We start from the raw sequence: 15,355 nt of genomic DNA on the forward strand, positions 1-15,355 counted from the left end.
CAGGACCAGCGCATCCTCTCTGCAGGACAGCACGAGCTCACAGTTAGAGCACCAGAAATAAGCCTGGCCCACGTGGGGGCTTGGCAGGAGTTAAATTGTTTCAGTGGTGAGCTCAGGGCACTCAATCAGGCCTCCCAGGCCCTCTTCTCACCTGGCTTTGACTACTTCTTACCATCCCAGGGGTGCAAGCAAGGCAATTAGCTGTGCTTCAGACTCCCTGCTAAACCTCCAGCAAGGGGAAGACCTACTACTCCTCACCTGCTGCTCTATTTGCTGAGAATTAGAAAGTGCTGTAGGAAGTGGTATCTTGAAGGAGATGATTTTTGCTTTGCAGCTCACTAAAGTAATCCAGGAAGTCAATGAACTGGCCTAGAAGTTTAATCAACTTAGACAGGCCTGATGGTACAGAGCACTGGGGTCTAACATGAAGCAAGCATGCAAAAAATGAATAATTAGGAAAGGAAGCAGGGAGCACACAGAGGTTTTAGCTTCCTTGCTGCCATTTGGCATGGAGAGCACTAAGTACCAGCCCAGTCATCAGCTCTGCCAGGTATAATGAGCTCTAATAGCACTGTAAGAGCTATTAACCCATACAGAAGTTGTTTGTCACAACCAGGTCTATAAACCCTTTATAAGCTCTTTCTAGAGAGCATTTTTGGGTGGCTACAGCATTATTTAGACTGCACAAGAAGGCACTAAATACCTTAAAGAGCAAGAGTTTCTGTAGGGTCAGCAGAGAAGCTGCAGGACCAGCTGTAGGACCCAAGAAAGGTCCTTATAACACCCTCATGCTCAGCACTGCTGCAGCTCATCACAGGCAAGGGGGACAAAGGAGAGATAGAGCGCACAGAGCTTGACACAACAAGCAATGAAATAAAGCAGTATTGCACCTACTAAGTACTAAAGCAGAGCTCTCATCTGGAGTTCCTTCCTAGTGCCTCACTCATTTAACCCCCACAGAGCTCACCTCTCCTGGCAAAACCAAACAGCTGCCTAGACTTTATCACTGCCTTATGTAGTCCCTTAGCTTGTTACAGCAGACTCAGGAGTGCTGTGAGTAATTTGCTGTGTCTCTATATAAAGGGGAGCTCAAGCACCACACCCTAGTGCTGTTTCTAGGAGGAAAAAAGAAGTGTTGAGGGGAAGGAAGCTTTAAGGAAAGTCTATGCTATTTTCAGCTTATGAAGAAAAGAGGTGTAGGCTCTGCTAGAGTTCAGATGCTTCTGTGCTCAAGTTAAAAGAACTTTTTTTGTCAAGTCTGTAAGTGTGAGGATTTTCTCTAGTCTTACACCTACAGGGGGTATGTACTGAGGAAATGAGCAAAAGCAAGTTAACAGAGCAATTGCACAGCTAAGTAAGGGCTCTGCAGAAGTCCTACAAATTGTAATGTGAAGCTTCATTTGGTGCAATCATGTAAGGAAGGATAATGAATGAGCATATTTAGAAGTCATAAGATAGACCTAAGCATGGGACTCAGTGGTGCAGATAGATCCCTAGTAATTACTGAGCTGTGCTGCAGGGTTTCTTATATGGGGGTCTATGATATTTGAAATTACAGCTGGAGATTCTTCGTATGGGTTTTTAGTAGGAAGTATTTCTTGTGGTTTTTCGGAATTTCATCAGGATAAAATGCTGAAACCTAAATCTACAGGAAAAGAGGTTAAAGGGATGCTGCAGTTCTCAGTTTTGCTCCTCTGCCTTAAGCCAGAGCTGCCTGTATTGTTCCTGGTAGATCCTAGGATGTCTTTGAAGGCTTCTAGGGATTGAGCATTAGTCTCTCCTGCTGCAGCCACCTGCAGGGTCCACCTCTCCTTCTTGAAGTTTTTTTTCCTAATGCTGCACATAAATCTTGCTCCATCCCCAGTGGATGTGGGCAGGTCACTTGCTTGCTCTCCCCATTCATCACCTTTTCACTACAAGGACAGGCGCTGACCCAGCGCGATCTTCCATGTGAGGTGTTGCTCTAGGGCTCTGATGCCAAAGACATGAAGGAGAGGATGCTAGATGAGTTTGTCTCCTCCCTGTTGCCAAGGCCTGGGCTAATAAGTGCAAATATAGGACAGATTTGAGGTCAGAAAATGAAAGGTAAATTGACTTAAACTCTGTTTTAATTTTCCTATGCCAAGCAAAGGAAATTCTTGGGAGTAGCTGCTTCTCACTTGATATTTTCCATAATCTGTTATTTCTGCTGTTACAGAAATTCTGTTTCTGCCTTTCCAACTCCTTGTCCAGGCTCTCAACAGACTCCTCTGCTTCCTTGATTTCTGGTCCTGTCCCAGGGGCAAGGAAGATTATTTTGGCAACTTGATTTATTGGTGCCTTGTATCATGGGGACTTTGTCTTCCACAGGGGTTCTGGGGTAAAAGACACCTGTATGAGAGCTAATGCCTATTAGTAAAATGCATTTGGGATTTATAGTAGCTGAGGCAGTTTTGTCATTTCCATGTATTGCTATTCTTTGAAGGATTTGCAAAAAATATATATTTTTTGATAGATCCCTGATATTTATTTCAAAGTGAAATGTACCTATTTAAGGAAAAATATTAGAAAAAGAAATATAAATGTGTTGTATTTCCTTTCCATTTAGATTTAAGCAGTAAACTCCCCTGCTTTTTTCTTCAAAAAAAACCTTGAAAATCCTTTTTTTCAAAGTTTGGTGCTCCATGTTACATGTTGCTGGAGGAAAAAAAAAAAAGGATTTAAATTCTTCCTATAAAAGAGGCTCTGGCAAGCTGCCTGTATGTTGATGAGCAGTTCTGAAATATTTGTGCTTTAGATTTGGCTCATTAAACTTATCTAAATAGGGATGCTTGTCCCAGCCCTTGAAGTTGAGGGGAAAAAAAAATGGATTCATTCAAAAGGTGGCAGTAGGGATGTTTTTGTACATTGGGCTTTTTTAGGTATTTCACTTTTTTTCTCCAGAGAACTCAGCAGGCTGAGACTTCTAGTTCTTTGATAATAAAAGCAACTGATTTGAATGTGTGCAAACCAATAACCTTTTTTATTATTTGAAAGGTTATTCTGCACCAGAAACCGATGTGGCTTTAATGATTTACCTGCTTATAACCCTGACATATCAGTCAAGAGCATTTTGAACGTGTCCTATCAGGGTCTCTCTAACTGTGTCTCCAGGTGTTATGGAGATGCACATGTATAGAGATACAGAAATATAGATTTTTGCTTGCTTCCTGGTAGAAAGTAACTTTTCCAAAATCAGTGTGGGTTGAGCATAAACATGCACTGGGTGTTTTTTTTCCAGAGCTGGATTAGGCCTTGTCAATAACTCCAGCTGGGCATGACATTTTAAGAGGGCTGGATCATTTTTTTTTTTTTCTTTTTAATTATAGTCAGTGCAGCGAGCTGTGGATGGGGTGAGCCAAAGCTGCATGGAGCCGCTCAATATGTGAGGAATGTTGGGCAGCCCTGGCGAACAATCACTGCTCCACCGCAGGCAGCTCGTGGGGCATGGCTCTCTGCAGCTGCAAAATCTGGGTCTGTGCAGGGAGTGAGTGGTTCAGAGGTAGGGAAAAGGCTGGGGAAAAACAGTCTGGAAATGCCTTCAGAGAGTACAGTGGGAAGGCTTCTGCTGGTGCCTGTTTGCTCAGGGCTGGCACTTCCCTGCTAGTGCTCTCAGCACTAAGTGGCGAGCCGCAAATAAGCAATGCGGCCATTAGGGCTTTTACTATCACCCTAATGGAAACTGCTGATTAGGAAGCTTTTTTAGAAGGGACAAAAAAAAAAAAGGAAATGCTGCTGTGCAGTGTGGCCTGATCTAAGCAGCTGGGATATCTGACAGCAGGTCAGTGAAGGATCTGCATGAAATGCCCTTGGGATTTTAGAGCTGTGCATGTTTCCCAGTTTCCCTTCTGAGGGCTGCAGCAGGCTGTAATGAAAGTAGGAGCAGACATATTTCAAGGCTGATAGACCTCTTCTCATAATGCATTTACTTTGTAGATAGGCTACTTAAAAATTCCTATCTTCACTAAGACTGTGAGAGCTTAGAAAGATTTGATATTTATTTTACAGCAAGGGGTCATCAACTTCTCTGCCTCCCTATCCTGATACTCAGCAATGGCTGTTTACTGACCTGCAAAGGAGAGGAATTGAAGGTTTCAGTCTGGAGTTCAGTTTCTGGAACCCTTTGGTGTTAAAGTAAAATTGCCACCTGACATGATAATGTGGGACTGAGTGTTCAGCCTAGTGCTTTTAGCCCTGTACTGTGAAAAGCATATGGAAGCAAGATAAACAAAGCCAGTGTATTCAAAGCAAAATGTTTATTTCAGCTACTTTTCTGAATAGCTGTGGTGAGGCACAGCAGTGAAGCAATTTGCCTAGCAAGAACTTTTCATGTATCCTTCATACAAATGGCTTGGGATGCAAACAGGAGACTGGGGAAATAGGGATGGAGGAACTGAGGGAAAACAAGGCTTCTTGCTGTTGCATGTACCTTTCCACTGTTATATCAATATCTTTTGGGATGAAGAAAGGAAACCAAATCCCCTGAAATATTGCTGCTTTTAGAAAAGCACCGTTTTTCTTCCCAGTTTCCTCCTCCAGCTGCCAGAGATGGTGCTGTAAGATGGTAGTTTCCAGACACCAGGATGGCCTCAGGCTCCAGCTTGGCCATGAGCACTCATGAATCAGATTCCAGGGCAGAGCCTGTTTTTTTCCTTAAAAATGGAAATAAATGTGCTCCCACCTGGGCTGGATGTTCTTGTGCAAAATGTTTTGCTAGCAATATAGTGGTCTAGCAAAGTTATGGCATGTGTCTGCAGCTGTACTTAAAACTATGCCTCAAAGTATTCTCATATCGATACACTGTTATTTATGTAATTCTAGCATTATGCTCTCAGAATGTAGTATTACATGAAATGGAACAAAAAAATGTAATTTAGGGTAAATGTACTGTGCAAAATATTCTTAATACTGGTGCGTTCTTGCCCACCTGAATGGAGCAGACCTGGTGTAGGTGCTCTTATTAGCAATAGTACGCACTGCAAAGATATAAGCATTGTTTTAGGAGTAGATACATTCCTTAACTAGCCACCAGATTACAGGTGTCTGAAGATGACCATTACAGCCAATTCAAAATGTCTTTTCCAAAGCAGAGCAGACACTATATTTTTTGCTTCCAACTTGGCAGACTTCAGGGATGATCCTGGGGATCTATACAGGGCTGTACAACTGGGGCCTTCTGTGCTTTGTCTCCAGGGCATGTTAAGGGTTAAACCTTCTCTGTACTCATAGCTTGCATCACCTTGAAACACCACCACCTCCATCCACATAGGTGTCCTTGGCATGGACAGACAGCCCCATCCCCATCTGCAGGCCAGGAGGCTGCCAGCTGCAATTCTTCCAAGTGGAGCTAGACATGTGCATTTCTACGAGGGAAGACACTAATGCCCTGCCAAAGCTTTGAGCCTGAAGCTGAAGAACAGCTACTCTACAGCTGGCTTGATTAAATGGCCATTGAAGATGATGTAAACATCAGACTCCTCGCTGTAGATGGCATTTTCTCGCTCCCGCTTGAACATCCGCACCCAGACCTCTTCTCCTTCCTGCAGGTCCAGCATCAGGCTCTGGCTCTGCATGATGCTGCGGTCGCTGGGCTGGGCGTAGAGGATGGCCACCTCCTTCTCGTTCTTCATCAGGTGCAGGTAGGTCTCCTTGAAGTTCCAGGTGTGGACATTGAGGCTGAAGTAGTAGATCCCTGGCACATAGCAGAAGAACTTCCCTGAGAACATGTTGAAGTGCTTGTAGAGGTTCACAAACTCAGTGTCAAAAATGACTTGCTGGAAGTAGTCTGAGCTATGAAGGGGCTTTCTCCGACCCACTGAAAAAGCAGCATAGAGCTGCTTGCAGGAATGGCCCTGTGGGCCAGGCTGGCCTTTCTGGCCCTTCCGTCCATTAAAGCCACGTAGACCCCTCTCTCCTTCCTTCCCAACTGCTCCAGGGTACCCTTTTTCTCCCATTTCACCCTTCTCACCTGTAAGCATGAAGGAAAACCTTGTCAAACACAAGCACATGAAGTCCAAGCTGCAGTTATCTTGTTGCAGTCTGCCAACAAAGCATCTGCTAAAACCTTGTTTTCACAGCACAAATATCTGGAAGTGCTGGTCAGACACCAGCACCCTCCTCCTTCTCAGAAGGATAAAAATGCCAGGTGAGATCTTGGCCACACGTAGTTCATGGTGCTGTTGCACAAAATAATTCTGGTAGTGAAACTCCATCACCTAACCAGACCATTTACACAAATCCAGCTAAATGCACAGCCTCTCTGTGCAGAAGTTTGGGTAAGAAAAATTGCAAGTCTTTTTTTAAAGCTTGATTTGGGTCTGGGTGATGCTGCTGGGTTTGTCTGGTCTGAGTGTCACTGCTCACAGGACCCCTGACATGTCTCCTGTATTATATGCTTAACTCTTATTTGCTTACCTTGCCAAGATGAAATGTGAAATAGAAAAAATGGGTGACCATCTTTCCTATTTTTTTATTCCTTATTCTACTGTCTTTATTCTTTATTCTACTGTTTAGTAATTGTGATAACATTTGCATCTGTGTTTTAGTGTGATCTAACTTAAGCTTCCAGCAGTTCAGATTTCTGATGGATTAAAGCCTTTTGCCACTTCCCACTTGTGGCCACTTACAGCCTGTGGCATGTCACCCCTTGACCTCTTGGGTAAATGAATCGGATGAGTTTCTTGGTGCAGGGAGAAGGAGCAGCACAGCCTGCAAAATAAAGGTGTGCGAGTAAGACACAGACAGGATGTTTATCACAGTAGTCACCTCTACCCACCTTTGAGGATGGTGATATCGATGGTGGGCTGGACTTTGGGTACCGAAAAAGCAGGGTCGCTGCTCATCCTCGTGTACCGCGAGGAGATGATGGAGACGGGCTGCTCGGAAGGCCCGCAGCACCGCACGCATGAGAGGCGCCGCGCTTCCTGTCGTGGCAGGCCCTTCTCCAGCACGGCGCCGACGCTGGCGGTGGCCACCAGGAGCAGGAGAAACACGGTGCTCATCTTCAGCTGAGCCAGCTGGACCGAGCAAAGGAACAAATGATTAATGTGGCAATTCAGGTCAGAGCTGCTGATGGGCCATCTGTTAATCTTGCCGCAAGGTGCATTTCTGATTAATTATTAGCTTATCTTGTAGTGGCACCAGGAGACTCCAGGTAGGAAGGGTTCCCCCCTGTGTACTGTTTACAAGCAACGGAAAAGACTATCCTCATCTCACATTACCTACAGTTGAAATATCTGTCAGGAGACACCAGGTAAACACAGGAAAAAAGCCTGCGGAGATTAGGAACTGCGGCTGAGGTGCTTAAAGATGTTGTAGCAAGCTCCGCTCAAGGTGCGCTTGCTGTCTGGCTGTTGTCAGAACTGTCCTTGGAACGGCACTGGGTAAAAAAAAAAAAGCTTTACTCAACAGTTTCTTGCTTTGCTGTCCTGAAAAATTTGAAGTCAGATGAAGAAAATAAAACCAAACACTTTTTTTTTTTTTTTTTGGAAAAAGCTGGTGGAAAAATCAACTGAAGAATAAAAGCATTTCTCCATTAAGATTATCTCTCAGCCTCTTGCTGGTAATCCCTTGCACAAAGATCAAGCCAAGTGGTTTGTGGCTTTGACCATATCCATTTGCTTTTTCTAGCAGAATTCCTCTGTTTCCTATTTTAATTTTTCCATTGTGCAGAATGTAGCGCCAAATATATGCAACAAGCACAGACTGAACTGGGGCTTGCTCTGCCTAAAACTGCTAGTTTTTGAGATTGTCTACTGCATTTTCAAGAGATACTGGAAAGCTTCAAAGGCCCTAAATACTGGATGAAATGAACAGGCAGAAACAGTTTCTGGTGGTAAACTGTAGATGAGTTTTCCTCTAGCTCCCCATCACCCTCCTTCCTAGGGAGGGAGTAGAGCTGGAAGCAGGCAAATGCTGCCTCATACCATGCATAATTAGTGTCATTCTGCTGATTGCAGTGGTGTTTCATACAAGACATATTTTGGAATGATGCCTTTTTGGACCTTATCCAAAGTCCAATTAGTCAGATGGACTCGTGTTGACCTCAGGCTGGGAACAGCTCTTACAGTTCCTCTTCTACCAGCTTTTATTCCTGGAATAGGTAGGAATGGTAGTACCTAGATATCCTGGCTTTCAGAAATGGCACAATGGACACAGGTCCCATCTGTATTTTGCTGAGGGAGGGGATCCTACTCTGCAGCTATACAAAGGCTTCACGGGGCACAAAATGGACCAGTCAAGAAAATATGGAAGAAAGTATCAGTATGGGGCAAGATACTTGGATTGTACAGGCATTCTTGGGAGATGTTTTCTTCTAGTTCTTGCTTGCCCCAAAAGAGCTGTCATTCACACCTTTTATTACTTGGTGTAATCCAGCTCTCTGGAAACCTGATGAATACTTATTAGCAGCGATATAATAACTTTCCTTCTGACAGCAGTGAAAGTTCTTTCATCAAATCTGTCATAACTTGAAATGATCTTTCTATTCATAATTGTACCTTATTCTAGGTACAAGTCTGAGGAGGGATTAATACTCCTTTATATCAGTGTTCAGAGCCTGAATTCTCATTTTCATTAAGTCCTTTTTAATTTTCATTCAGTCTTTAAGCTATCTTTGTGCTGCCAACCAGGACCAAAAATGCAATGCAAGTCTAAATGGACAGCAGGTCATAAATAACCAGCCTGTACGTGACCAGAACAGGAAGTTTGCACTGCAGAGAGCGTTTTGGGTCCAAGTAATGTTTCTGGGGTCTCCTTTGCAGTGATTAAAGCTTGTACATATACATAATGGTCTAAGGAAGATCATGTGTTGACTCAGAGTCCCAGGCGCTTGGGGCCGATATATCCTACATGGGGCTAAAAGCTATTTAGTCCTTGGGAGGGTGGGTAGTCAATAACCTGGGGATAAAGTATAAGGCATTTGATTACATTATCTGAGCATTAAAACTGGAGGATGTAATTGCTCATAATACCTTCATGAAGGAGAAAGAGCATTCATTAAGAGGAGTATTCATAATGGGTGGAAGACAAAGGCTTCATAATTATGAAGAAATTAATTCGACATTTTTATAGGCCATTATTCTGCTTAAGATGAATGACTTTCCTATTTTTAGAAGTGGTTTAAGGAAGAAAAGTCTGGGTGAGAAATCAGTGCTCAGGTTGTGCACGTTTTACATTGCTGCAATCCAAGCGCCCATTGAGGAAATCATGGCCGCTTGCATGATTCATGAAGAACAATCACTCAAGGTCTTGGCTAGAAATTGCATTTGGAAAAATGAGGCCAGCCAGGCACAAATCCAGGCAATTCATGGCAGCCTAGAACTGACACACACACCCTTACACCACATTTTCCTTCATGGTTTTACATTCCTGAGCAGCACACAATCTTCTAGAAATGGCGTCAGACCTGTGAATTTGAGACCAACCAAAGTTTTGTTTGTGTACATGTATCTGTCGCTGTCCTCCCTGTTGAATAAAGTTTGGTAAGGCAGCATAAACACGTATGTGGTTGCAAAAGCTCTGGTTAGTTGTGATTTCAATGATATATGCAAATAAACAGATTCAGATTTACAGCTTGCTCATAACAGTCCAGAAAGGACAAAAGAAGAGGGAAAGTGGAGAGAAAAGAAACTGAGAAGGCTGAAAGAACAAAGAATCCAGCAGTATGGGGTTCAGTCTGAAAGGCATCCAGCATAGAAGCAGAGATTAAGTGGAGGAAAAAAACTCAAAACAGAGGAATCAAGCATGCAACAGGAAAGGAAACAAACCCAGCAAGGCTTTCCTGGTAACAAGACTATGCTGATCTGAGAAAAAAAATGATTTAAGCCAAATTTCAGAGGGGAAGCAAATATAACTCTCATGGTAGGGAAGTCAAATCTGACACCTTAAAAAAAAAGTAATAAGAAGGAATATGGAGCTCAGAATTTAAGATCTGTGAGGTAAAGTGAGCAGTTGGTTTTAGACATTTTTTTTCCCCTAAAGATAATTATTGCGACCTTCTTTTGTCAAACGTGGTGGTGATGGATTTGACTTCAGTGGAGCAGGTTTATCTTCAGAAGACAGCAAGCAACGGACTCGGCTTTGCTCCGATACGGCCGTGACTCACCGGTGTGCAGGTCCGTGAGGTTCTCTGTCGTGCATCACGCAGGTCCCTGCGCTGCAAGGACATCCATCCTCCTGCCCTCACCATCCCACGCGCTCGTTAGTGCCTGAAATGATGCATTAGTACCACAGCAAGCAACCCGCAGCTGCAAAGCTGAGCGTGCTCCTCCTTGGCCATCCTTCACGGCTCCTCTCCTGAGACAGACAGGAGCATCCTGGAAGCAACAGATTAAAACTACAAGTGTGAAGTATTGGCTTCGCCTTCCGCGCTGGGAACCTGCGAATCACAACCAGTTTTGGTTCAGCAATCTTGTTTTTCCCATCAGGATAAAAAAAAAAATAACAGATGACAGACACACGGGCATCCTAATGGCTAGGGGGAAGCTGGTCTGCTGGCTTTGGAAACTCTAGAGTCCATAAATATTTCACCTGAGAACAAGAAGAGGTTCTCAGCCCTCCCTCTCCCAAAACCACTTTTTCAGTTCAGCTTCTTTGGCTCTTCTTTGAATTGGGTTCATTTTGATAGAGTTGATGGACAATTGATGAGTCTGAAACATTTCTGTTGAAAAGCTTGCGGCAACATGCAGAAATATGTAAGATGTTTTGATGTTTCTGATGCTTCCTGCAAAGTGCTCAAGGAGCAGGAAGCTTGCTGCAGGGCCGGGCGTCCGGCCGCTTTGGTGCAATATGCAATGCCAAGATAAATGACTTGCTCTTCCCAAAACGCTCTCGAGCCTCCCACTCCAAACCCATGAAACATCACACAGCACACAGGGCCAGCAAGCAGGACCAGGATGAAACCCAACAACCAAGATACTAAGAAAAAAATCTGCATGTGATTAAATGGGCATATTGAACAATATTTTCCCAAATTTATGGATCATAAAATGAGACATCTGAACCTGATGAAAAAACAGTTAATTTTGGTGAATTTCTGGTGATGATGATGGCTGGATATTAGTTGTGTTCACTGTGACATTAGAATATATGTTACTGTTGGAGAGCTGTTTAAATGTAATGGAACTGTACTTTGTACTGACTGGAACTGTACTTTAGCTAATGTTTGAAAACACTTTGGTTTTTCTGTCCCTTCCCCTCTGAATCTGAGTATAAAGACAATGTTAAAATCCAACTAAAGGGGCTGTGCTCAGGTATTTCTGCCTAGCCCAAAGCAAGAAGGAAAAGTAAGTGGAGATACCAGCCTGCTTGCATTAAACTCAAGCTGGACTGTTCCTCAGACCCGCCTGCAAGGCTGGATCTGCCCCTCCTGATGGCATTGCCAGTACAAACCCTTGAGTGGCTGCTGCACGGGCAGCGCCCAGTCACTGCACTCGTGAGGATGCTCTGCCCAAGCCAGGGATGCTGCTCTCTGGCTACTGCCATGCTTAGTGCAAGCCAGAGCAGATTAAATGGTGCATTTTTGCTCTGCACTGACCTTGGAAGCACCCCAACTCAAATGCAATCCAACAGGCATTTCATTTACACATCTTTTACCTTTTACGGACAGCCTGTGCTGAAAGTGATGGCTTCCCAGTGACACCTGGCCCTCCTGATGTCTGCCAGCTAAAAAAGGCAAATTCCTTCCATGCAAGGCTTTGGAGATGCCACAAACCTGGGCTAAGGAAGGGCAGAAACCATTAGTTTCAGTCCAGGGAGTTAAATGATGTGATGCTTTCTTCCTGTGTGCAAATTCTTCTGTTTAAACATATTTTCTTGACACTATTACAGCTAGAGAGAGCACCTTGATTGATTTTTTTTTGGTTCATGATTGAGTTTAATCTTGTAGCTCAAAGTAGGCAGCTTATGTATGAAGTGCATTTGCTCATGCAAAGCTTTTTAATGATACTGTGTACCTGAAGAATTTTAACACTTCCATATAAAGCAACACATCTGGGCAACAGGAACGATAAGAAATCCCCATAATATCTGCAAAAATAGCTTACTTGCCCTGCACACAGAGAAAGTAAAAGGAAGCAAAGCAAATCAGCCTGGGAGCTGGACCAAAGGGTTTTCCCCTCAGTGTGGGGTTGGTTAGCACGCTGAGCTCTAATCCTAACCAAACCATAGCAGGTCACCTCGAGCACTGCAGGCAGCCCCTCGGGGATGTATAGGTCTTGTCCTTTGGCAGACCTCCATTAACCCACCCCAGCCTGTGTTTTCACTGGGTACGTGTGCGGGTACAAGTGTGTCCTTACCTCGCAGGGATGCTCGGAGGTGAAATCCCAGCCACAGCTGTGCTGAGCTCACACGCTGCGATAGCAAGAGTTCACGAAGCAGAAATTGTTCTTGGATCCCCGAGCTGCACTTTAAATTTCTGCTAACGTTTTCCTTCCTGTTATTGCTATGGCTTCACTTGGAAAAGCAATCTATGACTATCTTCTCTCTAAATTCACGGCGCACAGGACAGTGCCAGCCGCTGCCCGTTTTAATTAGTGATAAATCTGGACTGAAAACCCATGAGGGCAGTTAAGACTAAAACCCTTCTTGTGCCGCCGAGATGGAAAACACATGGATGCGTCAGCTTCGGACCTCGGCATCATTCCAGAGACGGAAATTATTCTGCTTCTGCTTTTTTACCTTTTGTCTCCTTGCACGCCCTGAGCTCCTTGTCGCCCCAGACTGCCTCATATCGCCTGCAGCAGGAAACGAAGTGGCGCTGGAGCCACTTTTGTCTGGACACTGGACTTCCTCTTGGAAACAACTTGTTGGGGATTTTTTATTTTTTTTCTCCAGAAGGATTTAAAATTTCTTCATGAGCAATTTATTGTAGAAAAGCCCAAACCACTGAAGGAGCCCGCACGTTTTCCAAGCAGCACTGCAACAGTGACGACTTGGCAGTTCCTCTGCCCACAATGTCAGCGCTGCCCATGGGGCTGCTCCGCTCCGACACGATGCTGCAGAGATGCTCGGCTCGAGCTGAGCATCAGGAGCCCTTCTGCAGCCACGGAGTGACTTGAGGGCTCGCAGACAAGAATATTTGGATCCAAAAATGCAGCATGGTTTAAAAATTTCCACTGTCAGTAGTGGTTTGCAGATGACCTCCGTTAACGCCCTCTTGTCTGCAGTGTTTATACAATGAGCTGAAGCAGAAGCAGAAGAGGGGTTGGGAGCACTGCTGGGGACAGTTTGAGCCCTGCGGGTTGTGAGCAGGCTGGGAACGGAGGCAGGGATGGGGTCTGGCCTCAGAGAGGCCCAGGGGTGTTATCTGCATCCAGTTTGTAATGGCTAATGGGGACATTAGGGTAGTTTGTAGTTTTTCTGGGTATGTTTTCATTTTGGGGTGATTTCTTAGCACGTGCCTGTGGGAATTCAGCCTGGCTGAAGTCCCCAATCCCTCTGCCCAGGAGGAGCTGCACTTGCTGCAATGCCCACGGAAACATGGGCACCCCCACCCCGTGCAGCAGCGGTTCACAGGCTTGGGAAGAGGCGAGGACCCCAGGCACAGCTCCCTTCCTATTGCTGCACACACCTGGCCCCTGAGAGATGTATGGATTTAATGCAGGTGCCCTGCAAGTGCTCTGTGGGAAGAACGTGTGCCTGTGTGGAAATGGTTGTGTGCACGTGGGCACCGGCATCTTCACATGGTGCCGCCTTTCCTGGTCTGCCACAGGCAGTTGTCACACTCATCTTGGTGCAAACAGGGAGCAAAGGATTTTCGCTGGCTCCTGAGCAAACAGCTCTCCATTTCTTTTTCTCCTCTCCCCTGCCTGCTCTGCCGAGGCCAGGCAGCTCCTGGAAATGGCCCTGCCGGGGCTAGGCGGGTCCCTGACTGCGCGCCCGTCCCATGGCAAGCCCAGGCAGTGATTCAGCCCCATGCTGCCGCCGCACTGACCTGCTTAAAAATCGCTCTCAGGGCAGCTTCTGGATGGAGCAAGTGGCCCTGCCGAGGTAGAAGCACCAAGGCTCCCTTGCCTTTTCCAACCAAACGGCAGCTAGTCCGGGACTTGTCCCGTGAGACTCAGCCGCCCCAGGAACTGGGTTGTCCATGTCCTGGAGCGCTGTGGTGTCCCCGCACCTCCCTGCTCCATCCTGCCCCAGCTGTGGCACTGTCCCCATCCCGAGCACAACCAGACCGAGCAGCAGCATTCATGGGTGGGTACGGAAACGAGCAGCCTTAGCAGGAACAAACTGAAGCTCGTTCAGCAATAACCTGGCCTTGCACTTATTTGCTTGCTGCAGCGAAGCAGAAAAAGCCAGACGAAGCAGCGAGGGCGAGAGACCACCTCTGTATGACTCACCCAACAACCTGCTTCTGCAGGGTGGGAACACTTTGTTCCCTATAGCAATAGTATTTTTTTTTCACAACTTATTCAGACCCATTTAACTTACCTTGTGACTCAGAACCCCGTCTCTTACTTCCCTTGCTGTTGCTTAGCAGGATGCATAATATGAAAGCTGCTGTTCATTCAGGAGTTTTAGTCCTCGGCAGCTGCTGCAGCTTCCTAGCTGGAGTCCAAATGAAACACCGAAAGTCAGTCCGGCTCTTTATGAAACCCAGCAGCTAGCTTGTTTGCAAAAGCTGTTTTTTTCTTGTTTCTTTGCTTGCATCAACTTGTGCTGGGTTTCTGTGCTTTTGTCCTGCTATCGTTTCCCTAGGACTTGCAGCCAGTCTGTCTGGTTGCACGGTGCCTCTCACAACGGTGGAAATGAAACCCAAAAAATTTTGTGAATAAGCGAAAAGAAAAAAAAAAAAGAAAAGAAAAAATCAAAAACCACAGACCCAAAACCACATTCAGTGTTTGAGCCAAGAGAGAAAGTGCTGGGATCACATGGAAATAATTTTTCTTTGGGAGATTTCAGCATCTTCTTGGGCAGGAGAAAAAAAAAAAAAGAAACAAAATCAAGGCTCTGGCTTTTGTGTACAAGTTGATGAGTTGTCGAACTAGCAAAAGCCTGTAGAAGGGGTGCAGCAGTGGAAACTGCCTCTGTTGTGATTTTGGGGTAGGTGTAGGTACTGGCCATGGGGACAGGGAAGGTGTCACCCTGCTGTCCCTTGCACCTCCCAGCTGAAAAACAAAAACATGGCTCTTTCTTTCTTTAGGAGCAGATTTGGGGCTAATCTCAGGAAGGTGATGTGCAGCTGCAGTATCTTCCCACCACAAAAGTATGTTGATTTCCCTCCCTGCTTCAAAGGTTTCAGGGATAACGCTTTATGCCACCCCCCCCCATGGGGGGATGCGCTGAGCATCAGCATCCTACGAATGGCAATGGAAGGGAAGGTTGCACTCTCAGAGGA

General features: G+C 45.4%; 1 protein-coding gene across 5 annotated transcripts; it reads right to left on the minus strand.

Annotated features, from left to right (window-relative positions):
- Window positions 1–4,255: 4,255 nt before the first annotated feature.
- C1QTNF8 (C1q and TNF related 8) lies at window positions 4,256–14,790 on the minus strand. Of its 5 annotated transcripts, none has more exons than XM_035563399.1 (4): window positions 14,449–14,790; window positions 7,239–7,396; window positions 6,794–7,034; window positions 4,256–5,986 (listed from the first exon to the last, which is right to left on the minus strand). In XM_035563399.1, the coding sequence occupies exons 3-4, from the start codon at window positions 7,017–7,019 to the stop codon at window positions 5,439–5,441; spliced, it is 774 nt and encodes a 257-aa protein (XP_035419292.1). In that variant the 5' UTR covers window positions 7,020–7,034; window positions 7,239–7,396; window positions 14,449–14,790; the 3' UTR covers window positions 4,256–5,438. The 5 variants fall into 5 exon arrangements, with proteins under 5 accessions (XP_035419292.1, XP_035419295.1, XP_035419294.1 ...); XM_035563402.2 differs by having other exon boundaries at window positions 7,243–7,396; window positions 14,449–14,784; XM_035563401.2 differs by lacking the exon at window positions 14,449–14,790 and adding an exon at window positions 10,124–10,239.
- Between the last annotated feature and the right edge of the window lie 565 nt (window positions 14,791–15,355).

Source organism: Cygnus atratus, chromosome 15 (assembly GCF_013377495.2).
Source record: "Cygnus atratus isolate AKBS03 ecotype Queensland, Australia chromosome 15, CAtr_DNAZoo_HiC_assembly, whole genome shotgun sequence".
NCBI classification, from domain to species: domain Eukaryota; kingdom Metazoa; phylum Chordata; class Aves; order Anseriformes; family Anatidae; genus Cygnus; species Cygnus atratus.